This window comes from Columba livia, chromosome 6 (genome assembly GCF_036013475.1).
Source record: "Columba livia isolate bColLiv1 breed racing homer chromosome 6, bColLiv1.pat.W.v2, whole genome shotgun sequence".
NCBI lineage: Eukaryota > Metazoa > Chordata > Aves > Columbiformes > Columbidae > Columba > Columba livia.
In genome coordinates this window covers 11,866,281-11,892,389 of record NC_088607.1, presented here as the reverse complement: position 1 = coordinate 11,892,389, position 26,109 = coordinate 11,866,281, and the positions used below count along the sequence as shown (strand labels likewise).

General features: G+C 39.4%; 1 protein-coding gene across 4 annotated transcripts in view; it reads right to left on the bottom strand.

The window, feature by feature from the left end:
- Positions 1-26,109, bottom strand: part of SORCS1 (sortilin related VPS10 domain containing receptor 1) — a 285,482-nt gene that overhangs the window by 183,356 nt on the left and 76,017 nt on the right. For all 4 annotated transcript variants that reach the window (XM_065067076.1, XM_065067077.1, XM_065067078.1 and 1 more), the window contains exon 2: positions 13,046-13,113. In XM_065067076.1, the coding sequence (XP_064923148.1) occupies positions 13,046-13,113 (68 nt within the window). The remainder of the gene's footprint in view (positions 1-13,045; positions 13,114-26,109) is intronic.

Here is a 26,109-nt window from a genome sequence, read left to right as displayed (position 1 = left end):
AGATGCAAACAGCAGATGGTGTGAACTCCTCCAAGAAGTAGGGCAAGCTGTCAGTCATTGCCTGATGTGCCAGCAACTCTTTCTTCCTCACTGCATCAGGCTCACCTGACTTGCTGGATACTCAGCTGCAACAGTCCTAGTGCAAGGGCTGCTTTCATAGGAGGAACATTACTGGCAAGTGCGCAAACAGGAAGGAGCATCCAATTTTACAAATACTAATCCAATTTATAAGAATTTTGCATACTTATTGATGGTGTGGGGGGAAAATAAAGCACAAAAACCAACATTCTGTCAGGATGACAATGCCCAGTGGGTTGTTGTTAAGGCATGCATGTGGTGACTGTCAAAGCACAGGCCAAATACACATGTAAGTTAAGGCTCTAAGGTAGCTGAGATGTTGCTGATTCACTCAGCATCCTCTCCCGACTTCCTGGATGGATTGGAGCTCATTAAGTGCAGCTGGAAGACATTGGTTCCTATGTGAAATAAAACACGTGCCAAAATGAATGGAATTATGCAGCCAGATTTATACTACACATCCTATGCGTACTGTCCCTATGTTCCAGACTGAGCTACGACAATTTTTGTGTTTTCTGAAGTAATGAAATCCTTCCATCAAGATTACGTCCTTAAAGTTACTAACGCTGATATCAAAGGTATCAATGTTCAATCTTTAAGTGGTGAGGGGGAGTTCCTGCATATGGATGGGTAGACACAGTGAGTGTTGGCATCATTCCACGTATGATGTTACCTGGATCCACTGAAAGTAACACTGGCAATAATTCTCCTTTTCCCCAACTTACCCCTCCCATCAGTGAATAGATATTTTGCAGCCAGTAGAGGCTGACTCATCCTATCAGATGGTGAACGTCAAAGCTTTGCAGAAGTTAAGGCTGCCTTTCAGATTTCTTTCTCAGAACAGAGAGCAAACAGCTTGCTAGAATTTTAACTCCTCCTGCTTTTTCCTTTCTGACCAAGACTTCTCTAGTTATTTGGGGGGTGGGGACGGGTGGAATTTTCTCCTGAGAAGCTGATCTATCAAACAGAGGAGGATGTAGATTCAATTCTCTACATCATATTCAAGCAGAAGAAGGCAAAACAGTCATCACTTGGTTAATCCAGAAAATTAAACTAATTAATAAGCCAATAAGGTCCCTATTGTAGGTTCAGGCATACTAATGAAATAGCAGTCACCAAGGTACTGAGTCATGTGCCCCAAGTAGCTGGGTCTTCAGAATCAAGGTCATTGATACCTCTCTGAAGAGAAAAATATTTCTGAGGTTGTAGGAACAATATTGCCAGCCTGGCAGCACTACAGAACCAAATACCATCCAGGACCACCACACACATTACTCTTCCATACTTTCGTTTTCTAGTAAGCAGCATGGTACAAAACTATGAAGCACGAGTTTACTAAAGAATCAGAATTTTTCCTTACTGCTTAATGAAGCTTTCCAAAGGCACCCCTTTTGCTTTATCCCTTCATTAAAAGAATAAGGCAATGCTTAAAGAGCAATCAATAAAACTCAAAAGACAGACTGTACTCCATCTGCCATATGGAGCTTCTTGCCCTAAAGGCTACACACAAGTGCAGTTTTGTATCATTTACTTTTTTTTTTTTTCACTTCCATAGGGCACTCAGTCTAATATAGGGAGTGGCAAGTTCATTTTATAATAAAATACAGTCTGGTGAATTAGTTTTCATTACACAGCAGGACTTCACGTATATAAAGAAAAGTGGGAAAAGAAACTGGGTGGCTGAAGGCACAGAAAACATCTTACTCAAGCATTAATTCAGCTCTCACTGCAGTTGACATAGCCAAACAACCACCTGGTGCCTTTCAGCTGCCCACCATTCTGAGCACTAAAAGTTTACATTGGTTCAAATGAAGGAAAAATAATTCACACAAAAACACACCCACCAAAGGCTAATAAACACCTCTATTAAAAGTCTTCTGCTGATGCCAGAAGTCTGTATTAGGTGGAAGGCTACATCAAGTAAGTATGACACACCACCTTCAATGATCAGCTCTTACAGACTTCGTAAGTTTATTTATAATTTTAAAAAAGGCTAGAGTGATAGCTGTTATAACAGGAATAAATAGCCTCAGACCCGCCCTCAGCTAAGGGAGACACTTGGATTTCAGATTTGGTTTGGAAGAAAGTTGCAACATGGAGCTCGTCTGTCACTGGAATCCATTTCATGAATAATTCTAGATGTTACCATTTCTTCCATATCAAACTAACAAAAACCTCCATTCCCAGCCTCCCCCAACTTTTTTTTTTTCCACAGCACTAACCAACATTCCAGGAGTTACTGTATATCAAAGATAAGCCACACACATAAAAATAGGCTATTAAATCTCTATACAAGGGGTTTTTTTCAAGCACTTGGAATAGAAATTCTGCAAATTAACAAGCCTTGTTTACTCTGAGAGGTTTATTCCATTTTCTTTCTAAACCAATTGACTCAGCAGGTTTCTTCTGAGACAATAAAGAGCAACTACTGAATGTAAGACAAGCCAAATGCCAAACCTAACACCTTTTTAATTATGTTAATAGAGTGGCTGGACAATGAATTTATACTTATTACAATGCTGACCATTATTTTCTAATGGGACATAGACTGAATCAACTTTATAGCTACACTTACTGTATTTTTCAACCACCTTTTCTGTTTACTTTGCATTTTCATAATGCTAAAAAGCTAAGCAGTAATAGCAGCTATCATAGCAGTATCAATAGTAAGAAGAAAGGCCTAACAAGAAGGTGATGCTGCTTTTATACTAGTGGCCAGAAGTCAGCAGATCAACAGCTAATGGAAAGTGGTGCAGTTTGACTCAGGTCAGTGAATTAATACAAGTTTCTACAAGCAAAAGAGCTGACTCCTCATGCAACCCCTCTAAACTTAACCATGTCTAATCTTCTTTGCTTCAAAAAACTAGATTTCCTCCCCCACCTTTCTTCTGTACTTGTCTCTTTTTTTACCTGGCCTGAGCAATCTTTTGCCTGCTTTATTCACTACTCATTCCACTTTTCTTTCATTTGTTTCACCTCCCAACTCACTATTCTTATAAACAGACACCAAACTTGGTTCACTTGCAGTTTCAAGTGTTCGCTATGTGCATGACCTTAGGGAGGTGTTTCAGATCTGTTTAATTTTATGTCTATTCTTTAATTCAAATCAACATTTCACTAAGTTAGCCTTGTGCTGAATTAGGTAATTTGGAATGAATTAACCTAAAATTATTATCTTAGCAAAAAGAAAATGAGCAAATTTAGATATGAGATGCAACTACATCACAACAGCGACACTTGTATTGTGTACACTTAACTATACAGAGTTCTGTGCTACCACATCATCAAGGTGTGCATCTTGTGTCAGAGCAGAAGCTTGTTTAGCTCAGTGCCCTGCCTCTAACAGTGGTTAATAACAGTTATCTGTGTAAGACCTCAGGAAGTATGAATTTGTATTTCCTCTAAATACTCTCCCAGCCTCCAATAACTGGGATACTGTGACTTTCTGGACCACAGATGCCATACTCCATAGGCATATTTAACTTGTTTCTGGAGCATATAGACATCCTAAACTGTGGAATGCATTGTTGCACTTCCCTTTTGTCTTTCAGTTCTGCACAGAAGTTCCATCCTAGGCGCAGGGTTTTGCACACTGTCACAAAGTTTTTCATGCCAAATCATTGTCTTAAAAATAAATGTTTCTTAGTCTTAATTTCTTTACAAATTCAGCTCCTGGCTCCTTAGCTTACATAGCCATTGATCAAAGCAGTCCATTTTGGCCCCTTCACAATGGGACGTGGTGTTCAGTTCTCTGCCTATTACAGTTCCTATGTACTGGCTGATTGTAGCTCTTCACAACGCTGTAAGGAGAGAGTACATAGTACTGTAAGTACAACCCTTCAGCTCTTGTCCTACTCTTACGTTTTGTTGGACTAAAAAACATTCTTCAAGTGAGCTCAGCTTCATAAGTAATCCATTTGCTCACTGTGACTATCTCAGGTCTCTTTATGATTCACTATGCCACTTGTCTTAAAACCTGGAAGTTATAACAGATTTATTACCAGACTAATGGCAAAAATGGCCTATATCACTGCATCTAGAACTAACCTTGCAGAATGTCATTATAAATATCTTGCCAAAAGAGGATCCCTTGCAGCTGACTTTTGATACACTTGAATTTGCTAATTCTTGATTATGCCTAACCAAATATGTCACCATCTAATAGCCACAAGCCCATACAGTGACAGAACACTAATCTCCCAAACCCAGCCAGTATCCTGTTCTCTGAACCATGCAGCTCTTTTATATCACAGTAAGTTCATTCATACTACTGCTCACTCAGATCACAAACTGGGCTGATTAACTCACAAAGAAACACTAAATAAGAAGCAGAATCCCTGTTCTGAATCCAGGGCCCTTCTTCCTCAATCAAACAAATTACTGTGTTGAGGAAGAAAAGTCAGGAGACTGAAAATAACTCCTCCAAGTCTCTCCTAAGACTGCATTTGGCTTCCAAACACTGTTGTGCATCATCTTAATAAAACACTTAGGGAAATAAATCAAAAGCTATTAAAACACTTGTGACATCACACTTGTTTCTTTGAGTAAAATTCGTGTCTTTAATTTACAGTACGTGCTTGCTGAGTAGGTGGTAGACTTTAAAGAAAAAGTAAAAAATATATTGGCTTCTTCTTCCCTTGGCTCCTTTACCAGAGATAAAGCAGACTGGCATTGTAATGTGCTTTTCTTACAAAAGAGTTAGCATTGTGAAAGCTGTTAACACACAAAGAGAGATTACAAAGAATAAGACCATTTACCTTTGAAAAGGGAACACTTAGAAGGGAAATTTACTGAGGTCTTTAAGTTTCTTTCTTACTACCTTCATCGTGACTAGCCTCTAAATGTTATGCTGCCTCATAACAAGAGAGCACATCCTCACTCGAGCACTGGCAGGGAAGCAAAAAGAAATTATATTTTCACAATGCCTGTAGTCAGTGCACACTGCTCACAGAAAAACATGGTCAGAGTCTTGCAAACCACAGATGTGGTTACTGGCCAATAATTTAATAGCCTAATATATAAAAAGTACATTTTTAACTAGGTATTAATGTTAATACGGCAGGTCATCAGAACTTCAGGGAATAAGCTCATTTCTATAGCAGGGCAAGAAAGAAAAATTATCCCGAAGGTAGTAGGTTTCTGTTTGAGAATTTAGCATTGATAACAGCTGTCATTTATTGGGCATTGCTGGAGGCAGGGTAGGAAAAAAAGCAGAGTACCTCTTGAATACTCTAGCAAGGAAAACTAATTTTGAGGAAGAACTGTGCAAAAAACTCCACATGGAAGGGTGCTGCTTCCACTTAGGCAGTGCTACCATGTATAATAGCAAGAAGGAAAAAAGGCTGCAGTTCTACCTCTCTCACCTCCCAGAAAACACAAGAACAGGGAAGCTGAGAAGGTACAAACACAATTAGAATAAAAGTTGTTTCATATCTTCATAAAGAAACAGCTGTTACAAGTGAGGTTCATAAAGATTTTGCTTTGCTGCTACCTCTAGTGCTGGGAAGAACTACCAGATGGGAGAATCAATGCCACACAGTCCATGGTCATAAAACACCTTCTGCATTGATTTTTCCTTCCTTGGAAAGAGAACTGATTATTTTAGAGGAATGGTTTTGAATCTCTTTTCTTACCCTTTTGCAAGCATCAACCTCTGTTCAGGCAAAATCCAAACTCAAGATGTCATAAACTGACCCAAAGATGACAATTCACCCTGCCTACAAAGATATTCCAAGAGTTTTGCAATGTCCTGTTAGGAATTGGATGAGAATAGACCATAACTTTGTCTTGGTAAAGCATAGGTCAGATGTGTTAGTCTTCAACCATGGACAGAGATTGTAAGTTTATGCAGCTGTGTTTCCACTCAGACTCTTTCAGAACTGTTTTTAATTAGCTGATTTTTAATTTTTAACTGGTTTCATCCAAACCTCCCAGCTCATTACTGCAGACAAGGAACATAACCCTGTTATCCACACATGCAACAGTGAAGCAGCTTTCCCAAAGCTGTGTGCAAGAAGGCTGGGGCTCAGAGCTCTGGTTCCCACTCCACACCTATCAACAAACAACATGTTGCTTCCTATAAGCAAGGACAGAAATAAACACACCCAAACTATCCGTAAGAATGCAGTGACTTGTTGGTAAAGCATAATGGGAGCTCAAACCTGCCTACAGCTTCCTTTTATCCTCCTTTGGGACCTTTGGAGTTCAGATGTCAAGCTAGAATAACTCACTCAGTTTTTTTTACCCAAGCTCAGCCTCAAATACATTCATTCATTCTTTGTGATTATATATTATATATTATTCTTCTTTGTGAATACATATCTCTCTGAAAAGATATGTACGATTTTACCCAGCTTTGCAAAAGGAAGAGTGAATGCACAGGTCTAAAAGAGATTGAAATATCAGAACATAAAGGGTGTTTTACTTTCTGTTTATGAACTGGTAACTACTGCATTGGTTGTCTTTCCTCTTACATATCAGCTCCAGTCCAGCTTGTCTGCAATTATTACACAGCCACACAGATGGAGAAACCCCATGGACCGGAACCAGAGATAGCTCTGCTATGTTTCACCAATATAATCTGTAAAAATACGTACAGTGTAGGAAACAGATGTGCAAGTCCATCTTCTAATTTGCAGAACAAGAATAAAAACCACATTTAAACACTCTATGTCTATAAAGTGTCAGGAACATCATGCATCTGATATTTACAATATATTGATAATATATGTCAGTATTAATATTTATTATCTTGATTTACATGGGCTTTTTTAATGCAGAAAATTTATTGGGGTTCTTTTTTATTTACTTGATAACAGTCCTACATTTCATGACTGGCTGCAACAGGGAACACATTTTTAATATGCTTTATAAATTTATGTCTTCATTAGTGTTGAATGTTTTATCCATGCAGACCAGGAATGAGGAGCACATCACTAAATCCTCAACCAAATCTGATCCTTCAGAATAGCAGGATATGGTTCTTCAAGGCATGCCAAGGCAGAACTTACTGGAAACTGATTTAACAAAGACAAATGTTACACTGCAAAATGCAAGGGTTGTACTGGCCCTCATTCTTCAGAGAACGTAAAAATGTTGTAAAATTAAATAAGGTTTTTGTTTGACTGGTTCCCGCCGCCTTCCTCTGGTGTTATTGGAACCCTTTTTGATAGCAGGCAAAACACCCTGGGAAACTTTGGCAACCAACTAGAAGAATTGTCTGTGCTAGAAATTATTATTACTGTTAGTCACCAGGGTAAAATAAGCTCCCTCATGTAAAAAAATTGATAGTTATAGAAACTGCTAGGTCCCTAGGGGTCCTAACGGCTGAACAGTGTCACATCACACAAGAAAAGGCTGTACTCTGCTCCAGATTCAGTCAGCACACAAAATTCATGTTCTAAGCTTTCTTCCAGGGCAAGGTATTCTGCTGCAATCAAATCACAAAAAGATACTGCTTCCTTTGTGAATAGCTGAGTGTGCAAACCCATTCTTCCTTCTCCCCAGATGCCCTCCAGCATCTACACACTGAGCAGCCAGGGCTTCATATTTTTGTGGGAACAAAGATATAAAAAAATTAAAATAAAAAACCACATTGTTACAGTTTCACTAAATGCTCATGGCAGATAATGTAGCAGCATTTATCGAGCTCTCATAATCAAGAAAAGTGACTTACATTGAGCAACCAAAGCACCACATTTATAGGTAAATGCATTTCAAATAGTCCTTTTCAAGTTCCCCTTTCCCATGAAACATCTGGTTAAAATGTGCTTAATGTGACTCTCCCTCCCTTCATTTTGTCAGTTCCTCTCTCATATGGATTTGTTTCTTCTACCTGCTTCAGCTAAAAGGCCCTAATCTGCTGTTGCAGAGTACACTGTGTCACTAAGCCACAAGTTATGACCTTATTAATGTGGCTCAGCAGGTAGAAAATAAATGTGAGTTAAAAACAGCCCATCTGCAAAACAGAAGTAAGGAACCAGTATAAAGTGTGCAAGAAAATTATGAATACAACAGACATATTCTAGAAATTTCCCCCAAAAGAAGTAAGCAAATACTGACAGTCTTCAAAGTCTCCTGTTGTAAGAAGTCTCTAGTCTAGAGAAGAAAATCTTCACAATCACATAAAGAGTCAAGATGACATGGGTGGCTATAGCTCCTATCTGTAGATAGCTTTCTTACATAGCAAGGAGCCAGAAAATTGCATGCAGAAACATTTATATGTGACGCTTCAAAGCATCTACAGTATTTATAACCACATAGGTCAACTCACAGCCAAGTCTTTTTAAACAACAGGATTCAAGGGAGAAAGATGCCTAACAGAGATCATCTGGCTAATATTGCAAGGTTGTATTCAGATTTGATCCTCAATCCACATCTGTCTCCCTAAGGCTTCTAGCCCTAGAATAGCTGCAAGAGAAAAAAAAACACGTTCCTGTGGGCCTTTGCTCCTTTTCAGTAGCTGACAAACTATTGTAAAGCCATCTCCAACAAATAAGTGTTTTAACCCAAAAACTCCCACGTGTAATGGAGATTATGGGCCTACCCAACATACAGACATAAAGCAATGGTACTCATATCTTCGTAGAATACCAAGTACCTTGGTCTATATTAGCCCAAAATCTTGTCTCCAGCAGTGGCTGAGAGCAGAAGAGGATAAGAACAAGGTAAGGACAGTGAGTTATTTATTTCATCAAACTGTCCCACAGGATAAATGAAGTTTAGTCCAATACTGAGAGGTGGACATGCTCTGAGGGGTCTGATTCTTCTCTGGCTTACCTACCCAATTTCCCTTCTCGAAAGGACAGAGTTGCATATGTGCATTGGTGGTGTTGGAAGGTGGGTTGAGTAAACTGGTGGAAGGGCTACAGCACTAGTTCATGATTAAACAAGAAGGTCGGTAAAAACACTGGAAACAGAGTCTTGGAGTTCTGAGAATTTTTATCTTGCTGCAACCTCTCTAATACTTATCACCAGGCATTCTTCGAAGTATTGCAGATACCAGTTAGCTAAATCCATTCTAAGATATCTGAGGCTGCTGAGGGAAGTACAACTACTAACATATCCTGCTTTACATCTTGGAAGCTAAAGCTAGGTCTGTATGAGGCATAGGTATTTTTCAGAGTCCCTGAGATTCCTTTACGGCATATGTGCTAAAGCTTCCTCACTGAAGAAACCAGGAGCAGTGAAGGACAGGCTGGAGGGTTAAGCACTCCTGAACCAGGCACAGTGTTGGAGTGCAGGACTATTATCAACAACTTCCAGAACTAACAGAGCAACAGATCGTGATTTAGAATACAAATGCTCTCAAACCAAGCAAACTCTACATCTTTCTACTTTCAGGATGAAAAGCAATGTTTAATTACTGCTATTTTTACAGCTAGTTCCAATAAATTACTCATTCATGATGAAATACAGAGTTATAAGAAGGCAAAGAAGTGAGTGGCAGTCATCCTTGCTTATCAGCATCTCACTGCCCTGAGGGACAGCATCCTGCACACACATCTTTCCAGAGCATCATATTTACACAAACAGAAAAAAGATTAGTGCTCCCCACAGCTGTCTGCAGCTCATGGATAACATAGTCACTATTCTGACATTTTTATTTATTGGAAACATAAGCTTATCTTACTCCAGTAGTAAAAAACATCTTCTCCTAACTCTCACAGCTTAATCCTCTTCGTGATCTGAGATATCTCTAGGAGAAGAAGAGAAATAAATCCAATACACTCAGTTAATTGCTCAGTGACAGGTAATCTTTTCTTCTCCATTTTCTTCCTCTTCTATAAAAAAGAATAGCAAGAAGTAAATAAAAAGCCCACAACTAAAACTGTGGAAAAAGTCTGCTGAGAGAATAACTGCATAATTAACGTCAGGCACAGCCTGATGCAAAAATCTCATTTCCCACATACAGAAGCAGCAGCTCACTTACCATCCTGAGCTTGGTGAGCACAGAGCCTTAGCACTCTAGGAAATTGTACAGATTTTCTCTCTCTCTCGCTTTTCTCTTACTGTATTTCATCCCCTCATGTCCATTGCCAGTGGCCTCTTAATTCATCGGTAGTTTTAGAAGGGTGATCTCCATCCATTAGCACTGTGGCCTGCTGTAGTTAAACTGGCTGAAAAATTACAAGGAAATGCCATCCTACAAGGCAGTGGTGTGTTTATAAAAAAGATAGATTCATATCCTGTAGGCAATGGCATAGTTGTGTTATAGATGGTTACAGTCCCATCTGTCATAAGACTGCTTAAATCATCCAACTACATCTTCGAATGACAGATATGCTTATAACTAGCTATAGCATAAATGACTAGTTTCTGTGACATGCTTCTAAACAGCCCCTCATCATTCATCAACCTTTTGAGAACGTACTCTGCACAAGAGGAGAGAGTGGTATTTCTTTGTCATGTATTCAAGGCAGAGATTCCTCTTCAGTTGCAGGTACCTGCAGAACTACCTTTCTCCTGTCCCTAAGGAACAGAACTCTTGACATCAGAAATCAAACCAGACATGAGATCATGCTTTCTTCCATTCCCCAGCATCAAAACTAGAGGAACGAAATAAAGTGTAAGATACATTCAACTTCTCCTCTCACTTCTGTGGTGTTCTTTTTGTTTGTTTGTTTGTTTGTTAAGGCAACAGGACCGAGGAACAACAATGAAGTTCACTGGCAACTTTCAGAACAGTCACAAGCACTGAAGAGCCAATCAAGAATAATGGAGCACTACAAAGATAAGCGGGTTGATTTTAGCTATCCTGTTTCTCCTTCAATATTTCCCAGTCCAAAGTATTTGGCCAGGGATTCTGGATGGTTGGCCATGGAACTGTAAGCAAGTCCTCACAAGTGACATGTGCCAAGTGAACCTGACAAGTGGTTCCTCACAATCTGTGGAACTCCTAACTCTAAGATGCCACAGGTATCAAAAAATTTAACACACTCCAAGAGACATTAAGAACTGGGGTATTAGTCCCCTAGTATATACTGAACTCCAAAATATATTCAGATCTTGACAGACCTTAAACTGAAAGTTGAAGAAGGACCCCCAAACCTAAGAACAAATCTTAGGAGAACACTAGGAGGAAGCATCAGACATGACAAACCTGTTCATATATTTTTTCATAGACTGCTTTTTTTTTTTTTTTTTGTAATACTGTACTAAACTAGAGGAATCAACCAGGCTATTACTTTATTGTTAATCACATTCTAACATTAGGACTGTCTGAAGTCCAGGCAACTGTGTTTCCCTCACTGACTCTAAGACTGCTATACTGCCCAAGCCCCAGCTTCCAGTACCTCTTCCAATGACATCCCCACAGACCCTTTTCTTGGAATCAGGATAAAACTTATGCCATTGGGTCATGGCCCACAGAAAAAAAACAATTCTGAAAAAGGCAACAGCATAAGGTCATCAGCGCAATTTTGAGCCCACATTCATACACTTCCATAAGAAGTGTGTTTTCCACTGTCATGTGTCTGTCCTATTTTCAGTCCTAAACCAATGCCTCAACACAATCCTGCATTGCATCACATGAGTAAATTAATTCTTCAACACTGTCATCAATGGGGAAAGAGGTGTCTCCACATGTTGAAACACCACATCTTCCTCAACGACTGATGAAACAGATTAATATTTTTCAGGCTGAAATGATTGAGGACAGTAAGAAGAAATAAAAATATTTCATATTTATGAATATTCTTTCTCAAAACCATTAGGAAATAAAACAATCTGCCCCAAAACCCTTTCAGAAAAACATTACCAAAGCCATTGTCCTGAAAGGTCCTTTACTATGGTGTGTACACCATCGTAAAGACAAAGGGAGTAGAGAAAATGCGATCAGTTTTGATCTCAAAACATAGAAGCAACATATATGAAATGGAAAGATCTGAGTATCCCTCCACTGCAAGATGAGAAACCATTTATCCAACCCCAAAAACCAGTAATGTGTTCTTGTTGCTGTCCAGAACAAATCCTAGAAACTTTGAATTTCTTTAGCTTTTTGTTTCATATGTTTTTTTGAAGTATTTTGTTTGTTTTATTTCTTCAGGCCAGCGAGTAGAGCACGAGCCTGAGTTCAGAATACGCTCCATGTCAAATCCCTCCTCTGCCATTCTTGTAAAACCTTGCTCAGTACCTTGAACAGAAAGGTAATTTGTTCCACTTCTGACCCAAAATTCTTCCTTGGAAATGAAAAACCTTTCTTCAACAAGCTCATCAAAACAAGTTCATTCTAACAAGAAGTTTTAGTTTTCTTATATCAAGACAGTAGCCTGTCCACCTCCATCAATCACCTGCATACAAAACCCCTAGACTTCCCACCAATGGTTGACAGATGGAACCACAAGAAAACCTCTCTTTCATCAATTACAGGTCATGAAAGAGAGAGAAAAACAGGCACCATCTGCTCTCAGTGAATCCAAATAATAGCCTTAAGAAACAGGACATGGTCCAACTCTCTCTCTTTTGGTTCACAGAGTGCATGATACACTTTGAAATCATGAAAGTATCAAGGCATTCCCCATAAACCAGTCCAGTAGTAAACATCACACCAGTGGTAATAATTATCTTGTGCTAATACTATCAGTTCTGGATAAACAGACATGGAATACTTGCTCACATGTATTCCACCAGTCTTAGTAGCACTGATTTTTCATAAGGATCATTTGGGCAGCAGACTTCAGGCTATTAACTTCTCCTAAAAATAAGCCATTTGGTTTATTTGATTCTGAATAAGATGGGAAAGGGGAAATCATATGATAGCAGGTTCATTAAATATGTTATCTAGCTGAAACAAGACAATCAGACTTCAGTCTCTTCATCCTTGAGCATGAAAGAATAGAAAGGAGAGGGTTCAGCTACAAACCTTCTAGTACATTTAAAAAAATCCAATTAAATTCAATAAAATAATTGTATCAGGCTCTTTCTATTTAAGTAAGGTGGTGATTATTAACTCAATTTATCTCCATACCTCCAAAGAGAGCTCTCTGTGATGCTTCCCAGGTTGTAGTCATACAGCTTTGTCAGAATTAGAATCACCTGAAGGCAAAAGAAGAAATCATGGTTAGTCTCAAACAATTACAATCTTACAGAACTTAAATGACCCCAGGGAGGGCTTAGAATTCCTTTAATGGGTGCTTAACATAATTGAATGAATTGCTAAAAGCATTTGCCTAAACTGACATGGGAAGTATTTGCAGAGATGTATGTTGAGCTAATCAGACTTTTTCTTGCTCAGCTCCTTTGCATGATATTGCCAACAGGTTCTTGCCTTAACCTTGGGAGGCAAAGTTCAGTGGGAAGGAGTTGACATGCTAGACAATATTTCAGGATACCAGATGAGATCTGCTGTATGCAACAGAAATAGTGATTACTTTCTGCTCTGTTTCACAAGGACTGAAGTTGCTCATCTTTTCCACAGCTGTGGTCCACAGATAACCCACCAGCCTGTCTCCAGTCGAACTCTTTTTGGTTGTAGCAAATGAGATAACACAAGCATATGATCACCAGTCTTAGCCTGGGAGACTCAGACTGCACATCAGGAAAAAAATCTCCATAAGGAAAGTAGTTCAACTCTGGAACAGGCTATTCAGAACATCTATGAAGCATCCATTCTTGGAGATTTTAGAGGCCTGGCTAGACAAAGTCATAGCTGACCTGATTTATAGCCCAGTGGTAACCCTGCTTTGGGTAAGAGGTTGAACTAGAGACCTCCAAAATGTCTCTAACAACCAACACTTCTATGAGTTCAGTGATAAGATCGAGATTTAGCCAGAATGGAAGTGTTTCCAGGTTTAGGAGGTTCATTAGCTCTTTTGATAAACATCTTTTCCCTCCTGCCAAAAAAAAATTATCTTACCATGGGAGGAAAGCAATTTTAGCAAACAGAATTTCCAGCAAAACATTTCAGTCTGCTCTTTTGTTAATATATACAAAAAAATACTGACATTCAAGATGATGGGCTCCTTTAACAAGACCTATATTTGGGACATAAACTGCCAGATCATTACTACTGCTACTAATTTATTTTGCATTTCACCCTGCCAAGTCACTGTATATCTTATCCTCCTCTCTATCCCATTAAAACTGCAGTAAATTAAAGAGGCACAACACCTCTTATCTGACAAAACCCCTGATCTATATACCTCTACATTATTATTTTCAGCCTGAGTTCTTAAGAAATGAGACTCACTAATACATATCCCCCTGTTCCCTTGATAACATTGCCAACTCCAACCAATTTGGCAGAGAAGCAAAGTACTGGAGCAAATTCAGCCCCTATAAGCTCTGTGCAAGCTGACACCAGCACAAGAGAGGAATAGCCATGTGGCTGCTTGCACTAAGGGAGAGGAACAGACCTCGCCACTGCCACTTCCAAAGGCAGAAGCCATCCTATAATACCTCTTACACACCAGTAGCCCCAGACCAGCCACACCATGAACTGTGTCTTTCCAATATGTTCAGCATGTGAGACAGAGCAGGGAAAGCACAGTGATGCTGGACCTGATGGCACAAGTGAGCACCTAGTTACCACAGCAGAGTAAGGTACAGGGGACAGGGCACACACATCTGACAGGCATCTGTTTCTGCAGCACAACTGTTAAATCCCTCATAGCATAGAGAGAGGCTGCCCAAAGTGTTTACAATCTGCACTAACACAAGTCATGTGCAGCTGATGATAGAGACAGAGAGACACCTGAAAAAACAGTTCTTTACCAGGGCAAACAATCCCCCTAGAGCCAGGCTCAGCCAAGCCCTGAGCTCTTGCATGACTTCCCAGTCCAGCCCCAGATCCTCCTTTCCACAGTAGCTTACTCACATGTTCCCCTACCAGCCCTGGCCCACAGCCTCACAGCAGCAAGTCATCCCCAGGTCCTTCCAGGTGCCTGAACCGCCAAGCCTGGACCCCACCATGTCCTCCAGCAGCACCCACCTTGTGGCAACTGGTGACCGATCCACAGTGGCCCCAACCCACAGTGACTCCTGCCTTGACCAAAGGTCCAGAGGACAACATGCATCCCATGCTACAATGGGGGCACTTCACACAACCACCACGAACCTTCCTTTACACCCTGACATGGATGTTCTCTCCAGCCCCCAAACAGACAACCCCATTGTCATGAGAGAGGTGTGTCTCTCCAGCCTGAAGAGTCCTTCTTTGAAGAGTCAGCCAACATGCAAAGTGCCTGCGACCTGCCGAGGCATCAGCTGGCAGAGCAGCAGCAGGCACATATGCTTTGCAAAGGCTTGTGCCAACTAGGGCTTAAAACATGTTAAATTTCAATCTCGGCCCTCCCAGGAATGCTTATCAGAGACAGCAGGGCAGCTATCTGCTCCAGATACAGAACCGTGTCACTGCTATCCCTCCTCACAGCACCCTCTATACAGATCTATAAATCCCCTACTTAACAAATAAATGAAAATTAAGGAGAGAAAACAAGGAAGCGGAAAGGGTGTGCACGTAAGGCCTTTCTGAATAACAACTCTCCCAATAAGGGGTAGCAGTGAACTCAATGAGGTTCAGTGCCAGCCTGCCTGGAGACCTTCATTACAATGTGGGAGCTGCACACACCCTTGGCTTCAAGCCTCTTCTGGATCTCCAAAGCAGCTGGTCAGTTACTTACATCTTTTTCCAGGCCTTGTTGTCTTCTTTTGGCCCTCTGTTTGCCAGAGGAACTAGAGATGTCAATGACTAATTAATATTTTCCCCTAATGAATATTTTGACATCTGGTAATTTTAGAAGCAGACCTGAAGACAGCAAACAGAGAAACTGAGCAAAATAAATAGGAAAATGAGCAGTGTTTTCCCCCCATTCTTTGCCACCGGCTGATGTAATCTTGGGGAAGACCATACAAGAATCAAGAAACACTTTTCCCATCTGTAAAACCCAAGAATTAGCATCAGGCTAATAATATGGAATACTAAGATTAGCAGCAAGTAATTACGGGTGCTAAATAGACTGACAATAATTTTTCACAGTTTGCTCAGATTTTTACTTTTTCCAACTGGGCAAAATTCACAAATCTCAAAATTTCCATGACAGAAAATTCAAGAGAGAATTTTAATCTCCACTCTAAAGAAAAAAAAAAAAAAAAAAAAAAAAAAAACCACAAACTAGAAATAATATGAAATGACAAAAAAAGAAAATATCAAAAGTGTCAATATGAGAAATCAAAATATTTCACTTCCAGAGAGCTGAAATATCTCTTTTGTTCTTTTTTTCTTCCCACAGAAATTTCAGTAAAACCCACACACACTTAGAGTGGTGTAGCTCTCTTAGAACTATATCAAAAAGAAGTATGATGGAATGTTTCCCCCTATCTGTCAGTTCTAATAGTCCTTCTGCAGGGGCATCCCTGGAACCATCCAACCATGCCTGTTAGTTGCAGACTCACTACATCCAGAACCTCAAATAATACCATTATATCCTGACTTCTTAGTAAATTTAGGATCAACTCTTAACATTTAACATTTCCAAACTAATATTTGTATTTGTGGAACAGGTATGCACCAGTTTGTTGGGTAATATTTTACATATCTTCACTTGGTGCAAATATCCTATTTCCAAAACACAGTAGGGATTTCCTAGAGGAAGCTTTCCCATTTTCATGGACCTGTATCAGATCTCTCATATCTTTAAGCTTATCTCTAGTTTCAGCGGTTTCCTGATGTCATTTACTGTAGTTCAAATACTAACAATAGATTTGCTCAAACATGTACATGCAAAACAAACAATTGGGCAGAAAATTAGGTATATCTGCCCTGGAGTTCAGTATTGTCTTTTCCCCTATGTAATGACATTTGAATAACATATGCAAGGCCATGATATTGGTTATATTTACTTTTTCAGAAAACATATTTCTCCTTTGCTGTTCTCATTTCTTTGTTATTTAGCTTGCAAAGGTTAATTCCCATTTAAGATTGTTTCTTTTTCTTTTTTTTTTTTTTTTTCCTCCCTCTGTGGCTGTCACTACGTAGTACTGAGGAAACTAATGAACAGAGACATGCATATTACGTTGTTCTAAATGTCAGAATAGGGGCTCTGAAACACAGCAACAAAATGAAAAACATTGTCTCGCCTTTTTTATTTCTTCCTTTCTTTTCATTTTCTGGGACTCTGTGTTTTTTCTCCCTTCTTTACCACCTACCAATCAACACAAGCTAACAAGAGCAAAAAGAAAAGAACAAGTAAACTAGAAATACAATGGAAAAGGAGCTGAAAATCCAGTCTTATGCCAGCTCTGCTGTGAATACAGATAAGCCTTCCTATTGCATAGGAATGCAAAACTTCAGAAAGTCTGTTCTTCATTAGGATCAGCAGTTGAAGTGAGTTATTCTACCACAGCAGGTACAGAAGAGAAGGAGAGAGAAAACTTCTTCACTTCTGCATTGATAGTTCAGAGCAAAAGATATTTGAACCTGGGTTTACCACATCCCCAGTGAGTGCACTAACCATGAGGTATACCACTAAAAATGTTTTGTTAGAATTACTTACACAAAGTAGAAAAGCCCCAGCAGGCAAGAAATTGACAGGAGGCCTGGTGGGTTAGCACATTCACCTGGGAAAAGACAGACTGACAAAAGAGGTACTTAAACCTGGCTCACCCATCTCCCAAAGGAAACCAGTTCCCAGTGGCTAATCTAGGAAGGGCAAGGGTATTTGCATCTCATACACCATTATGTTTTTCTTCAAACTAAAACAGCATTTCAAGGACAGCATACTTTGTTAATCACTCCTGACCCGTGATTGCTTTTCAAGACTTGGGATATGTTTTGAGATGAAATCAGTGGCTGGACAGAAGAGACTGCTCTGTGAATTTGCCATTTTAGGCTCTAGGAGGCTCTTTACTATCTTGGGAGAAATTCTAGGGTAAGCATGGTTAAATTTTTCACAGATCTACCTTGGCTCATGTTCGACTGGTGTATGCTGTCTCATCACACCCTTCCTTGAGCTTCTGACCCAGGTTTAGTACTGGCTTAAATATTTGTCATGAACTTGTTTTCAACTGCCTTACAAATAGAAGTAGCAAGGCTCCTACAGGATATCAGACAAACCACATTCCTTACTACAGCACCAATTCCAAATGTAATGCAAGGATTACATTTATCCTGACATTTCTCCCCTGGCCAAAAAATATTTTTCTTAGTGAACAGTACTGAACTAGCTGATCAGGAAGGTAGGCTATACTCTGTGGCCGTGTAACTCGTCTGCTGCTAATGATGTGTGTCCAGAAAGCCAGCAAGTCCACACTGAGCTATCTTCTGCCACGGCTACACAGAAACCAGTATGTCAGCCAGCTAATAGCACACTAGGTTAGGGATTGTAACACTCCACACTAGTCACTGACAATTGCAAAATTTCCTCCTGGGAACACTATATGAGCAGTATGTTAAAACATGTCCATACTTATTCAAGCTAGGCGAAACAAGGATGTGGACTTTAACAACTGTTGTGTTCAAGGTTTGATCAGCATTATTAAAGATGCATCTATGCAAAGCGGTCTGTAATAATCCAACTCAATCTCGTTTCTGCCAACAGTGCTCTTCTCTTGGATACATTTTGTCAGCTGCATTCTCACCACCACCACCGCCCAGGTCTTCTCTGCAAATGCTTTCCACTCTATATAGCACAACAGGGTGCTAAATTCAAACAAACAACTTTTATAGCTACATGCTGATAGAGATTTTTCCAACAGAAGAACTCATTTTTTTTAAAGGTGTTCACTATAACTTCTTGGCTCTGATTTTTTACAATGTTACCTGCAGATTGATCTAAAACTGTGCCAGAAAGAGCGAGCTGATTTCAAAATTGCAAGAGGCCTTTGCTTAAGAAGGCAAAGGTATCACCTCTGCTTTAATGTTTTCAGACTTCCATGCTTTGCACATATGGTTATGTCTGTTTCAGTCAAGACTGCAACTGTTCTGGGATAAGCCACATAACTAAAAAACAGTCAGTAGTTCACTTTTCTGACTTGCACACCATCAGCTCTCAGTGTTACTTGTGTACAGACTGTTCCTTACTCAATAATTCATTGAAATAATTTGGAAGTGATGCAAATGGTATATTTGATAAGATATTTCTAATACATGACTGCAAACCACTTACAGCAGCTTTCTGAATCAGTTTGAGAATCAGTTTCTTCTGTAGACTGTTAGTACAGCGATCAGACACCTCTTTTTGACCACAGAAGATCCAGAAAAAAAAGGAAGGTTGCCCACTCCTCTTCCCACAACCCTGCAATCCAATGAAAGTCTTCAGGTTTCTATTTTGTCCTGACTTCTTATCCAGCACCATGGATTTTTCTGTCTCAAGCCTCAGGAGCATATTCTTTCCAACGTAAGATATCTGAGATGCTCTCCATGAACTCCAGCATTATTCCTGTATTAGAACTAATAACCAGATTGAAAGTTTCTAATTTCAGTCATGTGTCAGCTATACACCCTACACTGTGACCTGATCTTCAGGATGTGCCACAATTTGACAAAAGAGTACACACAACAGTCTTTCCTCCCCTATGGTGCTCTCTACCCAGGCAAGGAGCATGAAACACAATCAGAGCTTCTGGGACTCAACACACCACACCTGCAGTTGGCTCACTCTGTTATGAGCTGTAAATGTTTTGGCATAAGGGCTATCTCACACATGCACAGCACAAGAACAGTCTTAAATATAACAATATTTTGTTAATAAGGTATTGTAATACATATAGCTATGTAAAAAATGGTAATCGTGTAACTATCTTTACAAGACACTCCTGATGAAACTGTCATGCTGTCTTCTAATTGGGAAGAGTGAAACAAATATCCAGCCACAGTCAAGACAGTTTAAGTACACCTCAGTGCGCAGTGATCCATGAATCCCTTATTAAGCTCTAGAGATCCTTCCCATCACCAACTTAGCAGAAACATAAGTCAATAACAAATAAGCACTAAATTAAGTTTTCACAAGCTCGCTGGTCTGCTATAATTGAGCAGGAAGCTAAATGACTTGAAGTTTTCTTATGCATTACGTGTTAATAAACCATGTTTCCTGAGCTAGACTGCAGCGTTTGAGAGCCTGCACTATTTAAAGACCAGAAATAATTAGGCAGCCCCTATCTGTTCCCTTCTTCATCTCTACCTTCCCAATACAGCACGGAACTTTGGGACTGGGAAAAAAAAAGGCGGAACACAACAAGAACACAAGAATATTCTCATTGAGCTGTTTGGTGTGGCAGCTATGTGCAGAAATGTTTTCAAATAAATTCATAAATAAGTCTGAATAATTCATGACTGAGAATTTTACAGGCTGCTCATGAATAAAAAAAAAAGACAAACTCTAGAGAACTCATTATTTGGGGCAAATTACTTGTACAAATCTTGTTCTCTGTATTATTATTTAGCATATTTAGCAATTTTATACCAGTCAGCAAATACCACGGTCTTTAACAGCTATGCAAGTAGCAAGAACTATAGACATGTGAAGTCTTTGTGATTTGCTTTCCACCTGGACTACAGATCAACAGGCTTCCTTACATAAATACATCAGCAAGCAAAGGAAAAATGTGGTGACAGAGAAGGACAGCCACACGGTTACACAGCTGGACTATATCAGAGTCTTTGTTATGAAGAACTCAAAAAGTAAAAATCACTTCATTTTTCTGCATCCTTCAATGGACAAAAAAAGGTCCAGTTCTGCACACTATTCCCTTTGTGACAGGAGATTATAGCAGAAGTTCAGAGAGAAAGTATTAAAAATTGTCCAAATAGAGGGTAATTCTTCCATTTATTAACTTTCAGCAATCAGATTGCACTCCTCCTAATTCAAAAACTATTGCCACTACTGCGCCTAACAATAAAACATTAGAAATAAAGCAAACAAGGATGATCAAAGATGTGGAATTTTTTTTTTGGTTGGTTGGTTTTTGTTGTTGTTTGGTTTTGTTTCTTTGTTTTTATGGGAAATGGCTCAAACTCTCAATCCAAGAAGGAGATAGAAAAGGAGTCAAGAAAGACATCTGTAAAGTCAAAACTGTCCTGAATTGATTATTCACTCTTTTTCAGTACACAAGACCTAGGAGAGCAAGTGGAAATGGAAGGCTCAAAATATTACATATACATGAACTGGGAAATTCCTTCCCACTGTATTTTGCGGATACTGAAAACTTAATATTGGTTCAAGGGGAAACAGGAGAAATTCAGGGAAGAGATGCGTACTGAAGTCAATGAAATAAATAAAATCATATCTAGCATGTTTGTGCAAGTTTTCCCAGGCATACAATTTCAGTCATCGTTGCAGAGGTAATATGGCCAAGTATGACAATTCTTTTGTTCTTGTATCTACCAAGGCGGCTTTAGCCTTCATGATTTTGTCTAAATCTGTTTATAGTTATTCATATTTTTGGCATCTATAAAAACCACCTGGAAGCAAGAAATTCAACGTTTGCCAAATACAGAAACTAGTATTTCCTTTTCAGCCTTGTATAATTTAATCAGTAGAGCAAGATGTACAGTGGTTTCTATTATACTTGTCTTAGAAGAGTCCCTGGCAAGGTGACAACTCTTAGAGGAGACTACAATACAAATTATAATAATGAGAGGCAAAAGAGGCATCTTTCTCAAATCTTTTAAAGATAGCCTCAGTCTTCATTCTTGTTTTAAGGATGAAAGAGAAATTCATCATTTTTTAAAAATAATTTCAAATACTACCACCACCAAAGAAGAGGGAAGGAAATTATGTTTCTGTAATAGCTAAAGCCCAAAGGTCAAGACACTGAGTTGCTGCTTCTCCTGTCTCCAAAGGGGACCCAAATCTAGGCCTACCACATTACAGAGAAAAAACTTAGCCACTGACATGCTGAATAACTTATAAAAGGGGAGTTAATACCCTGCTTTAACCCCTTTTCCAGCATTGAAATCCATTTTCACAAGTTCTCCTTTCATTCACTGAGAATATGTTTCATGGAAATATTTCTGAGCAGCTCCATATTGCAATTAATGAACTAAAAGCATCCCAAACCCAATAAATTAAAATGAAAAAAAAAAAGGAAATTCCAAGGAGTAAATTACTGTAGGGAAAAAAAAAACAGAGATATTTAGGTTCCAAAGTAAATGCAATAATAGATTTTCTTCCAGTGACAGAAGTAGGCATGAAAGAGGGGAAGTAGGACAAAAAACAAGGGGAAAAAAAAAGAACTGCCTGTCATCTTGAAATGTTTTAATACAAAGGCAAATAGTTAAGAAAGACAAAAGGTTTCATTTCAGAAGACAAAAGTTGGTATAAGGAGAATCAATTACACACTATAATTGCATTGATGCTTAAAAGCCATTAGCATGAGAGCTCTGTGCATGTTTCAAGAGGGAAATGAAGCCTTCTGTTTATTCATTTCACTCAATACCCACACATAGGCCTTTGGGGGATTATTTCAGAATTAAGACCAGAGGAGGGTGAAGCCCTAAACTGCTTGGAAGGAAATTTCTACTCTTGTGCCCTATTATATTTGCTGTCAATCAGCAGCTATTGCTTGAACACACAGTTACTGCCAGTGATTTAGAATGGACACCCAGAAAGTGCAAAAGGATCCATTGGAAAAAAGCACTAAGTTGTTCTGGGCCTGGTCTGCTCTCAGGCTTGCTATTCAAACACTTAGAGACATTCAGGAGGCTCTGGGCTTTGCCAATAGACAAAGATTTTAAATGCTGAGAAGGCATTTCTGAAGCTAATTTGGAAAGCTTGCACATTTACAAGTAAAAAAACCTTGCTTCTGAGGAGTTTCTCAGTCACCTGATCTTATGTGCAAACTGGTGCTCCAGTATAGCCACTGGCAGCTAAAAGAGAGCAGTATACAACACGTGCAGAAGAAGAGGGGGCATGCAAGAAGAGACTTCACGAAAACATGCCACTTGGCCATTAAGATCCTACTTTGCAAGCTGTATTTATGGTGGTGCCCTTCTGGTTAAGACTCAGAGTTTCTGAAGGATTTAGAAATACCCATAAACTCCAAACACATACAGTATTTCCCAAACCAGTAATCCAAACCTCTACTTGAACATAATTCACCCAACTCTGCCTGAAGAAAGAATGAAGAAGAAAAATATCACAAAAGACAACAAAGTTGAAAAAGGCTGAAACTAGAAATCTTTCCTCGTGAGAGGAACTGTGTCCTGGGGGAACAGTGGGGGAGGCGGGATACATAAAACCAAAAAAAAACTGGGACTCATGGTATGTACAATACCCAGATTGCTTATTCTGGAGCTCACTACAGAATATAAAAGTGAAAAATTAGCATGCAATGAATAATTTATTTAGCGCTTTAATGTTGTTTAAACAAATCACTTTCGTGAAAGCAATGTGTACTCAAGCAATAAATCACTGTTTAGCACTCTGTCACAAGCAAAAGATACTACTTGACAGAATAATTGAATGATGTTGCATGGCCACAAGGCAACTACACCAGAGATAAGGACGATGTCCTTGAATAATGGACTGCCTCCTTCTCACCCCAGGGAAGATATTAAATCTTTAAAGTCAAACTTTCATCCTGGGGCAGCAGGGGTAGTGAAACTTATGATTGTAAGTGCCTTGGATCTTTAGGTCCCAAAAGTGCCCTGAAAACATTAATTGATCACTCCTAACAACAGCTCTGTGATATAGGCTGGTTTTGTTACACACAAACATGCAGAGTTTAAGAGTTTGTTATGGAAGACAGGGAGGGAAGGCTTACTCTGATGAACTCCTGGGTCTTCACTTTTGAAATCTTTCTTGCCTGCCCTCTAATGCATGGAGAGATGGACTTCATAAGGTCCTGACCTGCTCTTTAAATCACAGCTTCCACCCTTGTCTAGCTCTAACAGGAAATGAATCAATTTCAAGTTTTCTGTTCCCCTTCCTGTAATTCTACTGCCTTCTTGCATCAACACAAACAGGAACACATATATATTTTTTCGACTGATCTTCAGTCAGTGATGAACAACACCATACTAACAGGTACCAGGTATATTTCTCAGAAAATGAGAAAACAAACAAGCTTGATGGAAAGATGACTTTCATTCAGCACAGTATTTTGTTACGCTGTATTGGGGATATCTATTCTTCCAAACATTAGTTCCCTGAAAACACTCTTGTAGCACCCCTTACACATCTTACACTAACAAATAACAATAAAATGCATCACTCCATAGGCAAAGATGGCAGGTCTCGTCTTACTGCAACCCTTTGTTAATGGAGTTAAATTAGAAATTAATTTGGCTCAGACTTAGGGTTCAGAAATTGCCTCATGAGCTCTCTGGCTGCCAACACTAATTTGGTCACTTGTTACTCCTCAATAGTGCTAAAAGGAAAAGATGCAAAATCATGTCCTTGTGTTCTCAGCTTCACCCAAATCAGCAGAAATCTCAGGGCCAAATTCAGCACAACACTTACTTTAGTTTGTGTGTTAATCACATGAACAACAAAACAAAGCAAGAATTTAGTGCACTTGGTTTGCCATAAACAAACGAGACAAGCCATCTATTCAGCTTGTACTCACTGGTCACCACAGTCAAGGAGGTGGGAGGATTTAGAGTAACATCAAGCTTTCTAGCAGTTCTGAACAGAATCACCATTTGCTGTAGAAAGAAACAGGGTACACCACAAGGACAACTAAGCTTAACTAATTGGATATCTATTACTTGGTAATTATGTGACTCCTAAACTCCCAGAGGAGTGAGCCCAGTCTCAAAAAGGGACATTTCAGCCATCACCCAGTACATTTTGTCATCGAAGATTTGTCACATTATACAAGAAAAGTTCTTCAGTTCCTTGCATTCTTTCACCCACTCCAGCTGCAACAAAATATGCTGGTAGCAGCTGTTTCTAATAAGCTGGAAAGCATCTTGAGACCAATTGTGATGCAAAGGTCATATTTTCCAACCTGTTTATAGATGGTAATTTGTAAGGTTGTAATGTCATGTGTTGTCAATAATTCAAGGTGGGAAATTGAAACAGTTAATAGGTCATCAATTCTTCACTTTCCCACCTTATCTCTTTCTCCCCAAAGAGCTGTTAAACCATATTTCATCTGAGCATATTCCTTGAACCTCAGACTCAAAGGTTTCATTTGTTTATGGAAAGAAACTTAGGATGGTAAGATGTAAGTAATCCCTTAACAGGCACCCAGGGATCATAACAGATATAAAGTGCACATTTCAGACTTGGGATATAAATTCTTGTTAAAGGTCTATTCTCACTGGGGCTCTATATTCTATAGAACAGGTTGCTGCTGTCAAAATGAAAACTATTGTATTTTAGGAAAGAGAGGAGGACTTAGTCAAAACCAGCTTGTTAAAGGAAGTGAGATATACGCAAAGCAAGATCCTTCCCCCAGTCCTTTTAGGGAAAAACAAACAAATACACACAACAACAACAACACACCACACAACATCCTGTCATTATAATATGAATTACAAATTGTTCCTTTTTCTCTTCCCCCCTGCCGCACACCTCCCTACTCCGAATTAGAGCCACCAGCTAAAGACGAACCAGCTCCCACTGGTATCATCAACTGACAGCCAGTAGTAGCAACCCCAGCGTCATAAAATTAGTGCTCGCAAAATACTTTGCAAAACTGAGCACATCTGGTGACTTGCAGCACTGATGCAAACTTCACCAAGAAGCAGATCACACAAACCTTAAGATGGAGCTGTACGGTCATATCCCCATAAAAAAACTATTATGTCAAAATAGTTCAAGTGACCCTGGTCATAAGACAGCATTGACAGTCCACCATCTGAGAAATCTGAAAATGGTATTGCGGTGGGGAGACTTATCGACCTGATTAGGAAAAATTCCTCTAGACAAAAGTGTCAGATCATTCTCATTCTTTTGATCTTATTTATAACACAACCACACAGATATAGCAGAAGCTGAAGAACACAGCAGGACTGGAAGAAAGATAGAACCATGCAGGACAGAAAACCTGTTACTGAGCCTTCCATCAAAAGATAAATCAGCAGCCCATGAGCTGCCTCACAAGTTATCTGCACCAGCTGCAGACTCGCCACTGACTGGAGCACGG